The 17,670-nt window shown below is 46.1% G+C and overlaps 1 protein-coding gene across 1 annotated transcript in view; it reads left to right on the forward strand.

Annotated features, from left to right (window-relative positions):
• Window positions 1-17,670, forward strand: part of PLXNA4 (plexin A4) — a 414,876-nt gene that overhangs the window by 309,481 nt on the left and 87,725 nt on the right. The window contains exons 7-8 of the mRNA XM_086744556.1: window positions 540-639; window positions 2,884-2,998. Coding sequence (XP_086600682.1) covers window positions 540-639; window positions 2,884-2,998 — 215 coding nt within the window. The remainder of the gene's footprint in view (window positions 1-539; window positions 640-2,883; window positions 2,999-17,670) is intronic.

Consider the following 17,670-nt stretch of genomic DNA (forward strand, 5'->3'; position numbering starts at 1 on the left):
GAGGAGAAAGTAGATCTTTTTCTATCCCCTTAGGAAAGCAGGTATGTTTATCCTTCAGATAGTGTATGCACAGGCCACCAGTGTTTGGGGCCAGCAGTCAAATCTTCCACAGACCCTTTCCTTCTGGGAACATCAAATAAACCTGAAGCAATGAAGAAATGTAAGAACAGTACTCCATTTTAATGGCCTCATAATTCCAGATAGCTGCATCCTGTGTTTGATTTTAGCTTTCCTACTTGATGAATTCAGTCACCATAGTTTTGAAATTAGTGAGGTATGGCCTACACCTGCCATCATCGTCTAGCCCAGACTCCAAGTATGATGAAGACCTACTCCATCATCTCAGTACCATGAGAGGGTGAGATGTATATGTTGAAGAACTGGGCTCTGGAAGGATTTTATTGCACTTCCTAGATCTATTGAGGATAGACTAGCTGAGGTACTGTGAGATAGTCCAGGTTCAGACTGGTGGCATGGCCAAAAGGCCTTTAACAGGCTAAGAACGTGGTCACACATTGATGCATCTATTTTTTCCCCAGGAGACCATCACATTGTCCAGCTTCAGCTCAAGTCCAAGGAAACGGGTATGACCTTTGCCAGCACCAGCTTCGTCTTCTACAACTGCAGCGTCCACAACTCGTATGTTCATTTCCTTTCCTATCTGCTTTCCAGCCCACTCCTGAATCTGCCACAGAACCCACTGCTGACTGGGGCACATGTCCCTCAAGAAGCTGGTTAGATGTGGAGGTGACTAGGGGTCAGGGTGTGACCAGTGATACAGGGTCACTTGGGTGCTGGTCAGAATGGTGGCATTTCTCCTGGGAAGTCCAAGAATAATATAGTGACTATTTGTTCTGCTGATGAGCATCCTTTGCAGGAAGGCATTGCCTTGGGGAGTGGTACATGCTCATGTGTGCCTCGGGCAAAGGAGCATCACGTCAGTGGGAGTTTACCAGAGAAGGAAGTCAAAAGCAAGTCACGTCCTCAGTAAATAGCCCCTCATCTTCTTATTAAGCAGTTGTTTGTGGACGGCTGGATCCTGCCCACACATACGCACCTCCAACCCTTGTCCATGCTGCCAGTCCCACCAGTAGCAGCCTGTCCCATGTGCTTAGCATGGTCTTGGGCCCTTAGATCTGGAAAGACAGGAGTTGCTGGTTCCTGCATGGTGTGAAGTGAACACCCAGCTGATTCCCTCAAGACCATCTTTTCCATCCTGCGAGCTCCTTTCTTGCCCTGCAATCCATTAATATGAGGTTTAGCTGGCACTCAGGGCTGCTCAGGAGCTGCCCCACCGGAGCAGGTGTGCAGCTTTCCTGAAGAAAGATGCTCTTCCAGCAGGTTGATCCACCCCTGAGCAAGGCTGAGTGGCTCTGTCCCCACCACTGAGCCATCAGAAGTGCCAAAAGCAGATAATTACTGCAGCTCAGCAATTTACAAGGAAAGGCAAATCCTATTTCCGTGTTCCTGCTGCTTTGACAAACAGTGTCAGAAAGCAAGTGTTAGGGGGAGAGCAGGAGAGATGGTGGTGTTAAATATTTATGGCATGTTTTGGTTTCTTACTTGACAAACTATAATACACTATCCATTTTTAATTTGATGTATCAGAGCAAGCACTTGTTACCAATTTGAAGAACAGCTCGCTGTACCAGAGCTGAAAGTGGATTGCAGTTGAGCGAGATTTCACAGAGACAGGGGAGAGGGTGTGTGTTTGCCTGTTGGGCTCAGCCAAGCTCGACTGGAGGCAATTTTTTCACTCCTGCCCATTAAAAACCTGGTGACACATAAGGGCCATGAAAATTTCCCCTCCAAGTCCCCTCCAGCTACTTCAGAGCCTGCAGCTACATGAAGATCTGCAACAATGTGAGCGACCAGGAGTGACTACCATCCACTTCTTGTTTTGTGCAGAGAGCTCAGTTCTGTTGCTAGACATTCTATTAAATTAAAAAAAAAAAAAGTATAATGTAGGTATAAGCTAGTGAGGTAACACAGCCAGGAGAGGTGTTTGCAGCTTTTACACTACAGGTTCTATGGCATAGGAGAGCAAAAACTTGTAAGATGAAGGGAATGGCTCTTTCCTACACCCTCAGTAAGTGACTTCCTAATCATGTCCTCTGCTTCCTGGGCAGATGCTACAATAGTCTTTCCTTCTCTGCTGAGACAAAAAAAAAAGAAGAATAAAACTAAGAGTTTGCAGGAGTCGCATCACCCTGGGAAAAACTCACACTAAGAAGCGTGTGGGACACAGGGAGAGAAAATTCCCTGCTTCATCCTTGGCTTTCTGACCCTGGTGCATCCCAGTTTGTGTTTGGCCTCTGTATCATGCGTGAGTGGGAGGATTAGCCAGCTGGTCCACAGAGACCCCTCCATGGGAACCACTCCTCCCACGATGCGTTCGCAGCTCCCAGGGCACTGCTGCAGTTTACTGTGGAGGCAGTGAGGCTGTAGCCGTTTCTACCCATCCCCTGATCTTGTATTTATTTTCATTACACTCAGGATTCTGTTACAGGCAAAAAGGTGAATGCGCCTTATGTGTGAAGCTGAGAAGTTGTTGAGAGTCTGATTAGAAGCTGTAACAGGGCAACCAAAATACAACAAATATTTGTTGTTACTCTAGTTACAATGATATTAATGCAATCTAAATTATCTAATTAATACAATACATTTGTGATCACAGTGACAACCAGCTCAGGCCATGGCAAGCCCTGCATCATCCTGAGACCTGATGTTGTTGCGTCAGTGCAAAACCCATTGCCTTCTGCTAGAGATGACAAAAGCAATGTTTGCTGGGCTATATTTCCTTCCGAGAAACACTATCAGCCTCAAGATCTGCGCTTTCGGGGCCCAGCTGGCCAAGTTATTACTCTTTCTCTCCATCTCCAGGTGTCTGTCATGCGTGGAGAGCCCTTACCGGTGCCACTGGTGCAAGTACCGCCACGTCTGCACTCACGACCCCAGCTCCTGCTCCTTCCAGGAGGGACGAGTCAAGCTGCCCGAGGTAGGCAGGGGCACAGGGCATGTGTAGCGTACGTGGGCTGTTCGGGGCTGATGTCACCTTTTTGCCTGGGTCTGACCAACAGTCCAGGAGGCCTTCTCCACCTCCAGTCCCACCCTCTCCCTCTTCTGCTCACCTTCAAGGAGAATTTCATTTTTCCCTCTGCAGACAGCTCCTCTCCTCTTTGCTCTGCCAGACCCCTAGCCACCTGCCCTCTTTCTCCCGTATACTACAAGGAGTGCATTACCTTGGAAAGCCACTACTTGCTCCCAGTACCAAGGGACTAGTAGGGATGGGAAACACTGGGTATGCATCTCCTCTGGGAGAGAAGGAGATTGCCTCTAAGCAGATACCCCAGGCTGCTGAGATCTGGGGAGGATTTAGGGCTATATTCACAGTATCAGTGAATTTCAGCCGTGCTTCGAGCACCTCTGTGGCTTTCTGGGGTTGGTGTCTAATGGCCAGGGCATCAAACTGGCTCCAGACGAGGCTGGGGAATGCCTCATTGCCAGCCCCTGAGCTGAACTGGACCTTGGGGCTTAACACAGAGCTGGCTGCTGTGCTGCAAACGCTGTCTGGCTCGTATTGTAACTAATGAGCACTTGCAGACAAGTGGAGCTCAGGAGAATACAAATAGGAAGCTACTTAATTACTTCCTGGTCAGGAACGGTCTGAAAGCATCCTGGACTGTCTGGTAAATGACCTGAGATGGCTCGTTGTTTGCCTGGCCCAAGGGACCAGTATCCATTAAGAGATCTGATATCTGCTGAACCACCAGGCACAGAGGCAGCTGCTGAAGACTCCGGCAACGTGCATCGCATTTGGAGGATGAAATCTCCACTGCTCCCTGCACTACCTGCTGGGTCTGGTGTCTCTAATGTGTTCCCTTACCTACTCCCCGACCATCAACTAGGCAAACGGTTTACTGAACCAAATAACACACATGTAGTGGTTTCAAACTCCTATGGCATCCCCTGTTCTCACCCACCCCTTCCTTATGTGCTGGTTGAGATGCTACATATGGGCTTGTTTAGATGTCCTGGAGCAGGCATCCTGACCTTCTGTGGTATTGGGACAGGCCATAAATATTCATGAGTAGTGAGGTTGCCAGTTCATCATCTACCAGGATTCAGAATTCACTGTAAACCTGCTGGAAAACTTACTGAGGAGCTGGACAGCTTGACACTCTGCTCAGGGATGAAGTGGTGCAGGAAGGCAGCCTAGGGTTCAGCCCTTCTGGTAGGCTATCCCAACTAGACATGTACTTTTCCCTCACACGAAGCCTTGACAGAGTTTGGCCAGTCCTGCTGGCCACAGGTCTCTGCACCTTTCACATCAGGAACTGGAGGGACCTCAACCTCTTGCTCAGGTGGCATTTCCTAGGGCACTTTGTCCCAGCATCCTGCTGTACGATGCCACCACCGTTTATCTCCACCACCATTTATCTCCTCTGGCAGACTCCTCTGCTGTGTTTCATGTACCAAGCACAGGACTCACTTTCCCAGTTCCCATCTCTTCTCTCCTCCAACCACCTGCCCAAAGTGAAGGCCTACACATCTCAGTGCATCTCATTCTCCCTCAACTCCTTTCACATCCCTGGTATTTCTGACACTTGCACCAATCAGAAAGGAGATAATGAGAAGCTCTCTGCCATTCCAGTTTGTGAGGGAAGGGACTGGAGATAGCACAACCTCTGGTCTTTATTTTATCTTCTCCAAGATCTTGCTCAGCAGAACTGAGGCAGTGGACACATTGTCCTCTCAAGATCTGCCCTTTTCCATCGCTACTTTATTGTTTCTCACTAGTTTTGTTTCTGAAAGGTATGATCTTCAGACTAGGAGACAGTTCCTGTCTGGAGGGCTTTGTCTGTCAGTAGAGATTGCTCTTTCTCTCTTCTGTTCCCTTTAACAGAGGATTTCCTGCTGAGCTTCAAATGCTCCCTCTCTGATCCTGCAAAGTTGCTCTGTGCAATTTGCATGGCAGCAGGGGGAGGCACAAATCCGACCTTAGAAGACTACTGTTGATCTACAGGCCAATGATAGCATCGTGCGACACATGTATGTTACATTGGTCATTGCTAATGAGGGCTGCAGCCCTCTTGGCTTCTGCAGCAAAACCTTCTCTAGGCGCAAACTTCTTTCCCACGGGAGACAACATTTGGCAGTCAGCTGTTCAGCTCAGAAGCTGGTTTTGCTGTCTGTTGCACAGAAGAAACACTTCTCAGCACTGGAATGACTGAAGAATATCTGCAAGAGTAACAGTCTTGCAAAACCCAAAGCTTTCAGAGACACTTTTTACCCCGGCAAGATGAGAAATGCTCTGTAGCCTCAGGGTCCTTCTCATCACTGTCTGTGTGTTTGTGATCCTCAAGGACACCGGGGCTTGGGAAGGATGGCATCACAAGTGCATTCTGACAAACACAGATTTACATTCGCTCTGTGGCCATAAAGGTTTTGTCAAATGGCACTGTGAAGAAATACTGTGTATATCTCCCACGCTTCTCTTGAGAAGCCATCTTCTCACTGACTCATCTCTCTTACTGAAATTTCCACTTTCACCTTTAGTTCTTTCCTTTTCTGTCCTGTACCATTGCCTATTCATTGAATAGGTTCTTTCAACAGGAGAAACCATTTGATATCTTGAAGCCAAGCCTGGCTTCTTCATTGTCCATCCCAGTTCCACCCAGTTCCCAATGACATAATATGACTCAAAAGGCTAACTGAGGTCCATTTCCAGCCTTCCCAATGTCACCTTCAGTAATGCTCAAAACATACCATTATCTTGAGTAGGCCTATTTTTACCAGCTTTTCATCTCCTTCTGCAATGCTCCTTTGACTCTTTCTTCTACAGGCACTTGGACCCGTGGAGGATGAGGAGGGGAGGTGTTTGCTAACATCCAGGCATGAGTTTCTGCTAAATCAGTAAGTCTCAAGGAGGTGCTGGTGGGAAACTGTACTACCAGCGTGGGATGGTTGGACCATCCCATTTGCAGTCCCTCCATGAGTCTGCTGAGCAGATTAGCGTGGCTGGCTTCCAGGACTGTATGGTCTGATTGCACCAAGAGACTCCTTGCCAAGCAAACAAATATTGGTGTTACTCTGTCATATGGACCGGTGCCAGAAACTCCTTCCCTCTGTAATCATCATTGCTGGCATGCTAAGCTTGCTCCCCTCCCCCACACTGAGGCCTTCACCTTCTCTTGCTGATACACCCACATCCAGGTGATTTTTTTTTTTCCTCTCTCTTAGCCTGTACAGCGTCTTGCCATCATGAGGGAGGAGGCCTCCCACTCTCCAGATGGGCCTGGGCTGCAAATGCACCAGTTGGGCTGGTACCCATCACCCCTGGACCAGCCCAGAGTGCTTTGAAGGGAGGCTTGTCCCCTTGTGTACTTCTAACTCCAAAATGTCCTTAGCACATCTCACAAGTTTCTGGATTCCCATGAAATTACTTGCCTTTCATTCAGGTTTTCCTCATGTGCTCTGAGAAGATCCTGGGCTTTTTGCTTTTGTATTATTCCTTGTAGCGTGAGTTGCTGATTAATGCAGAGTGGAGGATGAATTTGAGACTGATCCAGTGGGACAGTAGAGAGGCTTTGGTCATGACCCATGCTGTCCAGAAGACAAAATGCTGCTTCTGTCTGTACAGCCTGTGATCTTCCATCCATGGGGGCCTTTGAATTGCACAGTGGATATCTGTGACCAGACAGCCCCAAGCTGGGACAGGGCAGCTGTCCTACCACCGCCTAGCAAAACTAAACCAGAGACGGAGAAAGGACAGACTCACTCTCAACCAACACTACCAACTCACTCTCAACCTCACTACCAACAAGAGCCACGACTTTCTTACTTGTCAGTCAGGTGCTCAGTGAATCAGCTCTGCACATAATAGAGCTGAATCAACTAGTTTGGGAGCCTTGGGAAAGCCCTTGTTTGCTCCTGGTGAAGAACTCCAGCATGGTCATAAAGCAAGAGTATTTATGATTATGGCACTGAACTCAATCAAATAGGGTTGACGATGTCTCTGGATGATTTGTGGAAGAAATGCTTCACTTTGACGTATAATTTCCCTTTGCAGCAGGTTTTCGAAAGCCAAGTCCACTAGTTTGAAATATACTGAGTGACTTCTTGCTCTATAAAGGGGAACTGATATTATTGCTAGTGAGAGCAGGAAGGGAAAGAATGAGTAAAAAAAGACATTTTAATACTGAAGTAGATTGTTGCTGTTTTTCCTGAAGAGAGCTGGTGGCAAAAGTGGAGAGAATTAGTGTCTAAGATAGAGGGGGACAGGCCAAGTTTCAGTTTTTTCCTTAGCCCTCCTGTCTCTGCTTTTGACATCTATTGCTGATGGTAGCTAAAGTCACAGTGCAGGCTTAGTATTGCACCTCAAAGTATTGCACTGCAGACTAACACACCGTGAAATCAACCCTGACTTACTTGACACAATCACTGAGTAAGAGAGTTCAGTCATGTTCTTCTGTAAATGGGCAAGACAGTCAACAAGTAGTGGAGGGAAATTGAGGTACGGAGAAGTAAAATAATTGATATGAGGATCTCTGGTGTGATAGAAGCTGCAGAAACAGCTGTCTCTCCTGATATCTATTACCCGATACACCTGATTGCATAGTCCGTCTTGTCTTCGTACAGCCCTGCTCTCATCCAGTGTGGTAGTTTTCATGTCAGTGTTTCACAGACATCTGTACAAGGATGGGTAAGCTGGGGTAGCCTACTTGAGTTGATGGGATAAAGGATTAAGTTTTCTTTTGTGCCTTTTTCTCTAAGATGAACACTATCTTATTCCAGGACTTGCAAGGATTTTAGCTTTGTGTGGGGGAAAGAGAGGGGAAAAAAACACGGCAAAAGCCAAAAGGAAGCCTAGATAACAAGTCTGTTATCCACTGTGTTTAAAAAAAGATACATAATAATTTAATAACCTTGAAGGAAGTTTTCATCTTTCCCTGCTCAGCCGATTTGTATGTGCATGTGTTTTTCTTCCTCCCCCAAACAAGCTTTGTATTAAAAGGATTTTCATCTGCTGCCTAAAAAGAGAACAGAAGAAAAGATCTCGCACCAAAGTGTTTTATGTCGAGTTGTACGTGCTAATGACAGTAAAGCCCACATAAAAGAAACAACTGCTTCAAATATTAATTTGTCAAAAGCGATAGAAAGCCGTGTGAGCCACATGCTGGTGGAGCAGCTGCCGGGGAGCAGATTGCTGCTTCACCCAGTGCTTGTGCCTTGTGTCGAATGAAGAGCTGTACTGGTGGCCTCCTCCGCGGGCACTGGCTGCTTGTCCTTCCTAAGGATAAGGTTTTGAGAAACAGGGAAAAAGGGAGTGGGATAAAGAAGGCAGGGAGTGATAATGACACCTAAACCTGAACTGGCAGATAGCTAACAGGCATTTGGACAATGCCCTCAATAACATGCTTTAACTTTTGGTCGGCCCTGAAGTGGTCAGACAGCTGGACTAGATGATTGTTGTAGGTCCTTTCCAACTGAAATATTCTATTCTATTCTATTCTATTCTATTCTATTCTATTCTATTCTATTCTATTCTATTCTATGCTATGCTATGCTATGCTATGCTATGCTATGCTATGCTATGCTATGCTATGCGATAATACCCACTCTCCTCATCATAGACTTTGTTTGTAGTAAACTCAGCAGTGCCCTTCCCCGTCCTGCCAGTACATCTCAGAAGGCTTTGCCCCAAGGTCTCAAAAAGCAGACAGGTTTTCAGGACCCCTAAATGTCCTTCTTTGTCCTCCTTGTAAGGTCAGAAGGAAGGCACGGTGCCTACCTCCCCAAAATGCAACTTGGTGGAAATGCCTGGGTGGCTGCACTGGGGAAGGGGTAGAGGACCTGCTGGGCCATCAGGTGAGCATGGTTGACTCCTTGCTTCGTTGCATGGACAATCCTTCTGGTGATACATCTTCAGCTGTTGCTGTGGCAACTGCTCCGTTTCCCTCCTGCTCCTGTTTCCAGCCTCCTTTAACCCAGCCAGTGAGGCGGCTGCTGAAAGCATCAGCAAGGGGAGGAGAGAGGACCCGTCTCTGCTTAAATTAATGTATTTCTCATTTCTCAGGGACTCTAATGACAGTTGCAGTGAGGCCAATACCAGAGTGCCGAATCCTTCCCCGCTCGCCGTTTATCCGCTCACTTATCCTGGCACCTGTCTATCATTAAGGGGAGCGTGCGAGGTGTAGTTTCTATGGTAACTGCAGGCAACCTGCTGCCTTCAAATGCTGTGAGCGGGCAGGGGGACCGCAGGAGAGGTGAGGGGATCGGGAGCAGCTCTAGACAGGCAGCTGCTGCGGGCAGCAGCAGCCACCCCATGCAGATGGGATCTGGCGTAGTGATGCATGCATTTCATGGCACCTGCTTTTAAACAGCATGGGGGTTTGGTGATAATCATCTATTTAGCTCTTAGAAGTGTTTCCAAGCACATGTGGTGGAGTTCACTCTTGCTGGCATTGTGGCCAGGGGGAGGAAGGGGTAATCCGGGAGGAGGTTGTAGCTGATGGGTTAGATCCAGCTGCGACTCAGGGCCTATGGTGGTTTGGCATTTTGGGCTGTGTAATTTCAGCCCTTATCCACCTTTACAGCTCTTTCCAGGTGTATTTAGTTTGCGTGGCAAGGTTTTAGTAGCAGAGGGGCTACAGGAGTGGCTTCTATGAGAAGCTGGTGGAAGCTTCCCCCATGTCTGACAGAGCCAGTGCTAGCCAGCTCCAAAATGGAGCCCCTGCAGGCGAAGGCTGAGCCCACCAGTGACGGTGGTAATGCCTCTGGGATAACATATTTAAGAAGGGAAAAAAAATGCTGCACAACAGCAGTTGCAGCTGGAGAGAGGAGTGAGAATATGTGAGAGAAACAACCCTGCAGATGCCAAGGTCGGTGCAGAAGGTGGAGGAGGAGGTGCTCCCGGCACCGGAGTAGAGATTCCCCTGCAGCCTGTGGTGATGACCATGGTGGAGTAGGCTGTCCCCCTGCAGCCCATGGAGGGCCATGGAAGAGCAGACATCCCCCTGCAGCCCGTGGAGGTCCATGGAGGAGCAGAGATCCACCTGCAGCCCGTGGAGGACCCCACGCCAGGGCAGGCAGATGCCTGAAGGAGGCTGTGGCCCGTGGAGGGACTCGACACTGGAGTAGGAGAAGAGTGTGAGGAGTCCTCCCTCTGAGGAAGATGGAGCAACAGAAACAACATGTGATGAATCAACCGCAGTCTCCATTCCCCATTCCCTTGCGCTGCACTCATCAGGGAGGAGGCAGAGAATCTGGAAGTAAAGTCAAGCCTGGGAAGAAGGGAGGTGTGGGGGGAAGGTGTTTTGAGATTTAGCTTTATTCTTCATCATCCTACTCTGATTTGATTTGTAAGAAATTAAACTAATTTCCCTAAGTCGAGTCTGTTTTTCCCATGATGGTAACTGGTGAATGATCTCTCCCTGTCCTTATCTCGACCCAGGAGCCTTTCATTGTGTTTTCTGTCCTCTGTCCAGTGAGGAGAGGGAGTGATGGAGCAGCTTTGGTGGGCGTCTGGTGTCCAGGTAGAGCCAACTCACCACATCAAGAAATGGAGATTAATTGTGTAGTGGGTACATCCTCTTCAGAGAGGGTGCTTCAGTTAATAATAAGAGGAAATTAAAGATAGAAATTGGAGGCCAGGCAGAAAGCATTCCGCTTGTTCATGGAGTCCTGTCAGAGCATGGGAATACTGTTCAGAGGCAGTATCAGGTAGTGTATGAGGTCATGGGTTATAGATTCAGCAGATGAGAGTTTTATTCTTGGCTCTGAGGTGGCTTGGACACGTTCACCTTTCTGTGCCCCTGTTTCTCTCACATCATCTTCTGATTTGGGTGAGCACTTTCTGTTAATAGGTGCTTGTACAGCACTTAGTACCTGGAGCTGTGATCTCGCAGGGGGGGCTGTTCATGAGAAGTCTTTAAGCATGTACAAACAAATTAGATAATTTGCTGTTGTTTGCAAGTCAGTATGAGGTGAAGAAAAAGATAGAAAGCTTGTATGTGAAGAGGCTTTTTCTGTTATTTTTGGTTATGTTTTGTCATCTCTGAGCCTTTCTGCCCTGCAATCATCCATCTGGCAGGGGAAATGGCTGGTAACTTGTTCGATTTCCACATTAACTTTTAGCAGGATTTCTGATTATTACGGTGGGGGATCTACAGGAAATCTGTCTCCAGTGCAAGGCAGCTCCGTTGTGTCTCTCCTTGTCAAGACTTCCAACCAAATTATAATAGGAGCTGACAACAGATGGAAAAAGGCCTCTCTGTGAGCAGCTCATCCTACCTTAATACATATCTTGTTTTCTTTGAGCTTAGCTTCTTCAGCTACAATGTGAGTGACTGATGAAGGACTTGTTCATGTAATTTCTAGGAGCAACTCAGGGAGATTAGTTTGAATGGAGATGTAAGAAGCATCTGAATCTTCATACCATGTCCCTGCTAAATGTTACTCATAACAGTTGGGCTGCTCATCTTTGTAACGCAAGATTATTTATCCCACAGGATAAAGTGATCTCAGAATGCAGCAGAGTAATATTCATCTGTCTCCACCAACACAACACCCTTTAAATAACATCAGGAAGAGCTTATGTTGTTTTAGCTTGGTGCAATGCCATTTCATTGCCATGAGTGGCTACAGGATTTTCTGGCTATCTGGACATCTATTAGGACTGCTAGGATCTGTGTGGCACCCTGCAATTTGAGGGAAAGGTAGTTGCTCAAGGGGAAAGATAATTCCTCATTCAGACTTAGCGTGAGGTGGTGGTCTGGCTCTGAACCAGAAAGATTTTGCCATTCTCCATTGTCACATCAGCTGCATTCACTGCTTTGGGACATATGAGTTTTTGGAACTTGGCCAAGGAGAAACATTCTCAGGATGTTGAAGCTACAGATAAGAGGTAATGCTGGAATGTGTGTCCTACCCTGCTTGGGGCATCTCCAGGAGGCTGAGCCCAGATCCTCCTTCCTCGCCTTGTCTTTGCGCATGAGTCCATTTGCTTTGGCTTGGACGTTATCTCATGCTGTCACGGATCTCAGTGAGGGGGAGGGTGGTGAGAGCCATGATATCATTGTCCTAAGCTTCCCACTGTGAAAGCCAAAGTATTATATCTCTCTGGGCTTCTGTCCTGGTTTCTGAAGGAAACATAGCCTGTGTATGCACCTCCGTTCCATCTGCTGCTCTGTCTCCTCTGTTAACTTCTGAAGCCATTGACCATTCTTGGCCATTCTTAGGTAGGCCAAAGTTTGGAGTTCTCAAAGATACCATGTTCCTACTAACTTTGTAAAAATGGGCAGCTTTAGAGGACAAATAGACTTTTGTCCCTCTCTTAGCAAGGAAGAGCTACAGCTTGGGCTTGATCCTTGTTAGACACCAGAAATCCATGTGTGGGAGTGTTGTCATGAGAGTCCCTGTTGTTTCTGAGGGAGTTTTGGTTGGAGAATATCCGTTACACACACAGTACCGATTTGTGGGCACAAATGCATTGGAAACTGAGCTTTGCTGGGAGCAACATGCCAGTGTCATTGGTACCTACATGGATGAGCAGTAAGGGGTATACTATTGCAATGCTCAACTTCACAGCCTCATTGGGCTGCTGGAGTGCCATGCATGGATGTACAGTGAAGCTGGCTAGGTAGAAGGATGCAGATTTTTGTAATAACAATTAGAGAATAAATTCATTACTGCTTTATAAGCTGTTTGTGGTCTGCTCCATGCTTTCTCTGGCTTTGCAGAATCCAGCTTTATTATGTGTATTATTCTGAATGGCTGTTTTACCTAACCAGGGTTTGCCTTTATCCAAACAACAGACTTTGTCCCAGTAAATACACAATTATCTTTCTTGCACATACACCACCTTCTTCAATGAACACATTCATGTTTCTCACGATTTCAAAACCAGGCTGTTACTCAGGAAACACCAGAACTGAGACTGCTCACATGTCTCCAGTAGCCCCTCTCCTTTGAGCAGATGTACCTAATGACACAATCATCTACTATTTTTGTCACTAGTCCACTCCCTTCATCCAGTGACCAGAAGGCTCCTGCTCTCTGGATCATTACTTTTCCTTCTGAGAGTGTGTCAAAGCAGCAAAGGGCTGAAAAAAAGCTAACATTGTGTCTCCATTTAAAAACGATAAATGTGGTGCTTGGATAATTATGACAGCCTGACCTTGATCTTTGTGAAATAATGGACCAGCTCAGAAAGGCTCTATTAATAAAGAATTAAAGGAGGGTAAAATCATTAATGTTGATCAGCATAGATGTGTGGACTGACTTCAGAGACGGAATAGTCCTGGGTCGGGATCCAGCTCTCAGGAGACCTGGGTCATTTCCCAGCACTGCCTGCATGGCCTTGGGGGAGTCACTTTGCTCCCGATCAACGGGATTCAGCAGTGAGCCATGTGAGAGGAGGTTAATTATCTTCATTTAGCTTCTACTTTTCAAATACCCACTCTCTGGTGCTCAGCATCACTCATCGCTCTCTAGCCTTCACAACACTGAAGCCAGGGACCCAAGAGGCTGTGGCAGATGAGCTGATGATCTGCTATTGATCTGTTGGTCTCTCTTCTTCCAACAGTGGTATCTGTACACCAATCTGTGCAAGCCACCATTGAGGTATGTAGCTGCTAGGGTATACAGAGCTTAAAAAGGGCCACATTTCTTCTACAGACTAAGCACCAACATCCAGGGCAACCACCTTTTCCCAGGCACTGGAATTACTTGCAATATCACATGAAAAAGAGCAAAAGGTATTTGCTCCTGAATGCTTGGAAGACTTAACTAGAAAGGAGCCACCAGAACTGACAGCGATGCAAGGACTCAGTTATTCCATTCTTGTCTCTGCAGATGTTTAGACTTCCCATAAATCCTGTTACTTTCTCCTCATCAGCTGCCTTTAAAGTTCTGAGCATTTTCTTCATGTATTATTACTTTTGCTGTGCCAATAAATAAGCACACCATCAATCAGGCTAACAACATTGTAAACTTAGGAAGTGCAGATAAAATATATGGTGCATTAAAAAATTCTTTGACCGGGTGAGCTTTTTTGTAGCTGGTTTGATTGCTGTTGGTGCCGATGTAAATTTGGGAGAGGTATATCCAGAAATTTATGGAGCTTGGAATCCTGCCTACAAAACATTGACCTGATTCCGCTTTATAACCTAATAACATACCCCAGCACTGTTTGTGTAAATTTTAAATATAATTTTATGATGCTAAGAATTAGTGGTGTAATAATGTAAACACAACACAGACTGTAACTCACCTCTTTTCCTCCTGTACTGGGAATGTTGAGGTCATTGCTGCTTCATTCTCTAGGTTGTCCTGGGGCTAGGAAGTTGTGCAAGAGTTTAAAAAAGTGATTCATCAAAGGAACCAGCTTGTCAGCCCTTGATCCCAAAGCTCTCTGTTTGCTGCAGTACAGGGTAGCTGCTAAACAAGCATCTGATTTTGCTCAGGTGGTGTCACAGCTCTGACCTAAGGTGATTGTGCTAAGGTGTGAGAGAGAAGTTCAGGCAACATATTCCAGGCAGTCCCTGCTGCCTCTCATCTGCCAACTTGCTGTTTTCCTTCTTTTTACCCAAGTGAAATCTGACTCCTCCAAAGTCAACGACACACAAAAAGAACCCCAACACCTTTTTTTCTTTGTTTGCCTCTTTTCCCCTCTCTCTTTTTTCTTCTCCTTCCCTCCCTTCCTTTTCTTTCTCTTTCCCCATTTTGATTTGTTTTTTAAAGTTTTAAAATCTGATCTAATTAATAGAACATCCAGATACTCTAGTCTGGTTATCTTTACAGAGAGTCAGTCCCTGTCTCTCAAAACTTACCCTCTTGACTTGATTACAGCACAGAGTGGGAGGATGAGAAAGCCATAGGGGGCACAGGAAAAATGGTACACTGCATCTCAGCAGAGCAGATGAACAAAGCATATGTTATAGTTACATAATAAGTGAGTAAAGAACAATCTGAGTATCACTTCTGGTGGGGTCCCAAAAGGCTTGAGTGAGTAAGTTGTGGTCCCAATTTAGGTTCACTTTGTGATCATGTTCCTTCCAGACAATACGGCTTGGCTTGGCTAAGTCACAAAGATGGTTGCTGAATTAGGGATATTGAAAAGAAAGTCTTAAAAAAAAAAAAAAACAACCCTGAATTTGAGAATGAAGACATGGATTTTGATGGCAGAAGAAAAGGGGAGCTGGGTGCTTTGAGATGAGTAGTGCAGGAATTGATGGTGGTGGCTATGTCTGCTCCTGAATGGAAATGACTCCTACTCTTCTGGGAAAGGAAGGGTGAAAATTCGTTGCCAAGAGTTGAGTTTATATTGCCAAATATGCCTACAATGCCATCAGCAATAGGTGAGCTCTGGTTTCCCTTTGCGGAAAGCAGAGAGCCGGTCAATGCTACCAGGGATCATGTGGGAGCAGTATGGTGGAAAAAATATGAAAGATTCCCTCACCTGAATGCTTTGGATGATGAGAGCTGCACAAGTGAAGACAAGTGAATTGGGACACCAATGTAAGGGGGAGATTGTTGGCAGGTGGATGAGTCATTGTATTAAACCTTCACAGAAGTTTTACCTCTTCTCATGTAGGATGCCTACTATTCAAAATAGATCAGACTCATTTTCCTTTGGAAAATGGCAAACACTTTAATGAGACTTGGGCTCGTGATCCTGGCCATAAATAGCGACAGAGTGTGAAACTGTACAAAATAAGGTTAGGAGAAACCCCGTGCAATGTCACAAGACAGAAAGATCCCTACAAGCTTTATCCATAGGAGAGAATGATAACCTGAAGTCTCTGGTCAGTCTCCAACTTTGATTGGAAAATAGCACGGTGAAATCCCTGTGAAATCGTAACTATATATATATATGAAGCACCATAAAAGAACCAAACTAATTGCTTCAGAGCTAAGACCACATAGTGTCAAGGAGGTTTCATCGCCCTCTTTAGTAGAATTCTCATGATGGCTCTCACTGAGCATTCACTCAGGTATTGCTGTGAGGAGAGCCATTACACATATGTGAGAGAAACGGAGAGAAAGGGTTCTCATGTTTCTGAGACTTCATTATTTCTGCAAGTTACAGCTAAACACATTTGCAGGTGTTCTATGAGGAGTTATAAATAAGGAAAATTAAACTACCATCGACCCAATGAGGACAGCCCATTTCGTGCAGTGTTTTCACTGCAAAAGCTCTCTGACTTCATAACTGGCAAAATTTGGTGATTTGAGGTGTGCATCGCTGCTGATACGAGTAATTGGCAAAGGTGGAGGAAATTATTTTAAGGAGACTGACTCATTTGAAAGCATTTAAGAAGTAGAATGAAGCTACACACACAAAATGAATCAACAAGAGTCTGCTTTCTAATGTGTTGCCCTAGTACAGATTAAAATGGCTATTAGCTCCTCTGGAATCTGAATCAGCTCCCTTTAGAGTCAAGGGAAAGGCTTAATTTGTTGTATACCAAAGACAAAAGGGATGTGATTGTACCCTTCTTTGGTATAGTTATTGGCAGTGGATGTTTTTACATTCCCTATCATGTGAAAACTGTGCTCTTCCAACCTAGGTGACATCCATAGCACAAGAAGGGTGAAAAGAAACTGCCTCGGCCAGAAAATGCCCAAAATAACTCTTTTTTAAGAGCCCTTCTGCTTGGGTCCTGCTGCAGGGACAGCTCTGAGCAGGTTGAAGTTTTACCCTCATAAATATAAACCTGACCAAGCACCCAAAGCTGACTGGACAGGGCTTGACACAGGCTGCCAAAGGAGTACTACATTTGAATTCGAACCCAGAACCTAGTCCAAGCTCTGAGGTTTTATGCAGTACATCACCCAATGAAATTGCCTTTTTCCCCTCCCTGTTTCAATTAGAAAGAACATTAGGTCAATCAGATAAAGCCACATTGGGAGGATTTCCTCTTTATGGCGCTTGCCTCTTCAATTATCTATAATGAACTTCCTCACAGCTCTGCAAAGCTTTTTATATGCAAACGAATCCTGTTTTGGGGCTGCCGCAATCACTGCTTGTTAATGAACTTGAAACAAGTGTTATCGGAAAGGTTACAGCACCAGTAGTGGGGGGGGACGGGATAAAGCTAGACAAGAAAGACCAGCCTGCAGAGCTGGGATTGGCCTGCAGGTAACATAGTGGACTATCTCCAACTCCCATCCTCCCGCCGCCTTCAGAGGCTTTTCTGTTTGACAGACATCAAGCAAAATGCCCACTCTTGGGAAATGGCTGCTCAGCGGCAGATAGGGCTTTCCCATCCTCCTGTCCCACTGATTCACTCTGCCAATGCATCTCTCTGTCAACTCCTGTAGCTGAGGAGGAAAAAAAATGAAGAAGATGTTGCCAAGGTCTTTCCTTATGCCAAGGGAGAGAGGGCCTGATGCTTAGGCCCTCATTCATGTCCTGAGCACGTTGGGGAGGTGAAAGGGAAGATTCAGAGGGCGTTGAAGCCATGCAGTCCCAAATGGTATTTACACATGGTATCTGCTGGTGTGATCGGAACTGGAAACTCTCACTCATGTTTTATCATAGCCTAGACCTCCTGCTTCCCCTGCCCTCTGAGTTTTTATAGGTCTAAGTTACCCAGGGTTAAATTATGCCTCACTTTCTCATGCTGAGTAACTACTTAACCCTACAGATAGCCTTAACGCTGG

Source organism: Chlamydotis macqueenii, chromosome 1 (genome assembly GCF_036417535.1).
Source record: "Chlamydotis macqueenii isolate bChlMac1 chromosome 1, bChlMac1.mat, whole genome shotgun sequence".
Classification (NCBI taxonomy): domain Eukaryota; kingdom Metazoa; phylum Chordata; class Aves; order Otidiformes; family Otididae; genus Chlamydotis; species Chlamydotis macqueenii.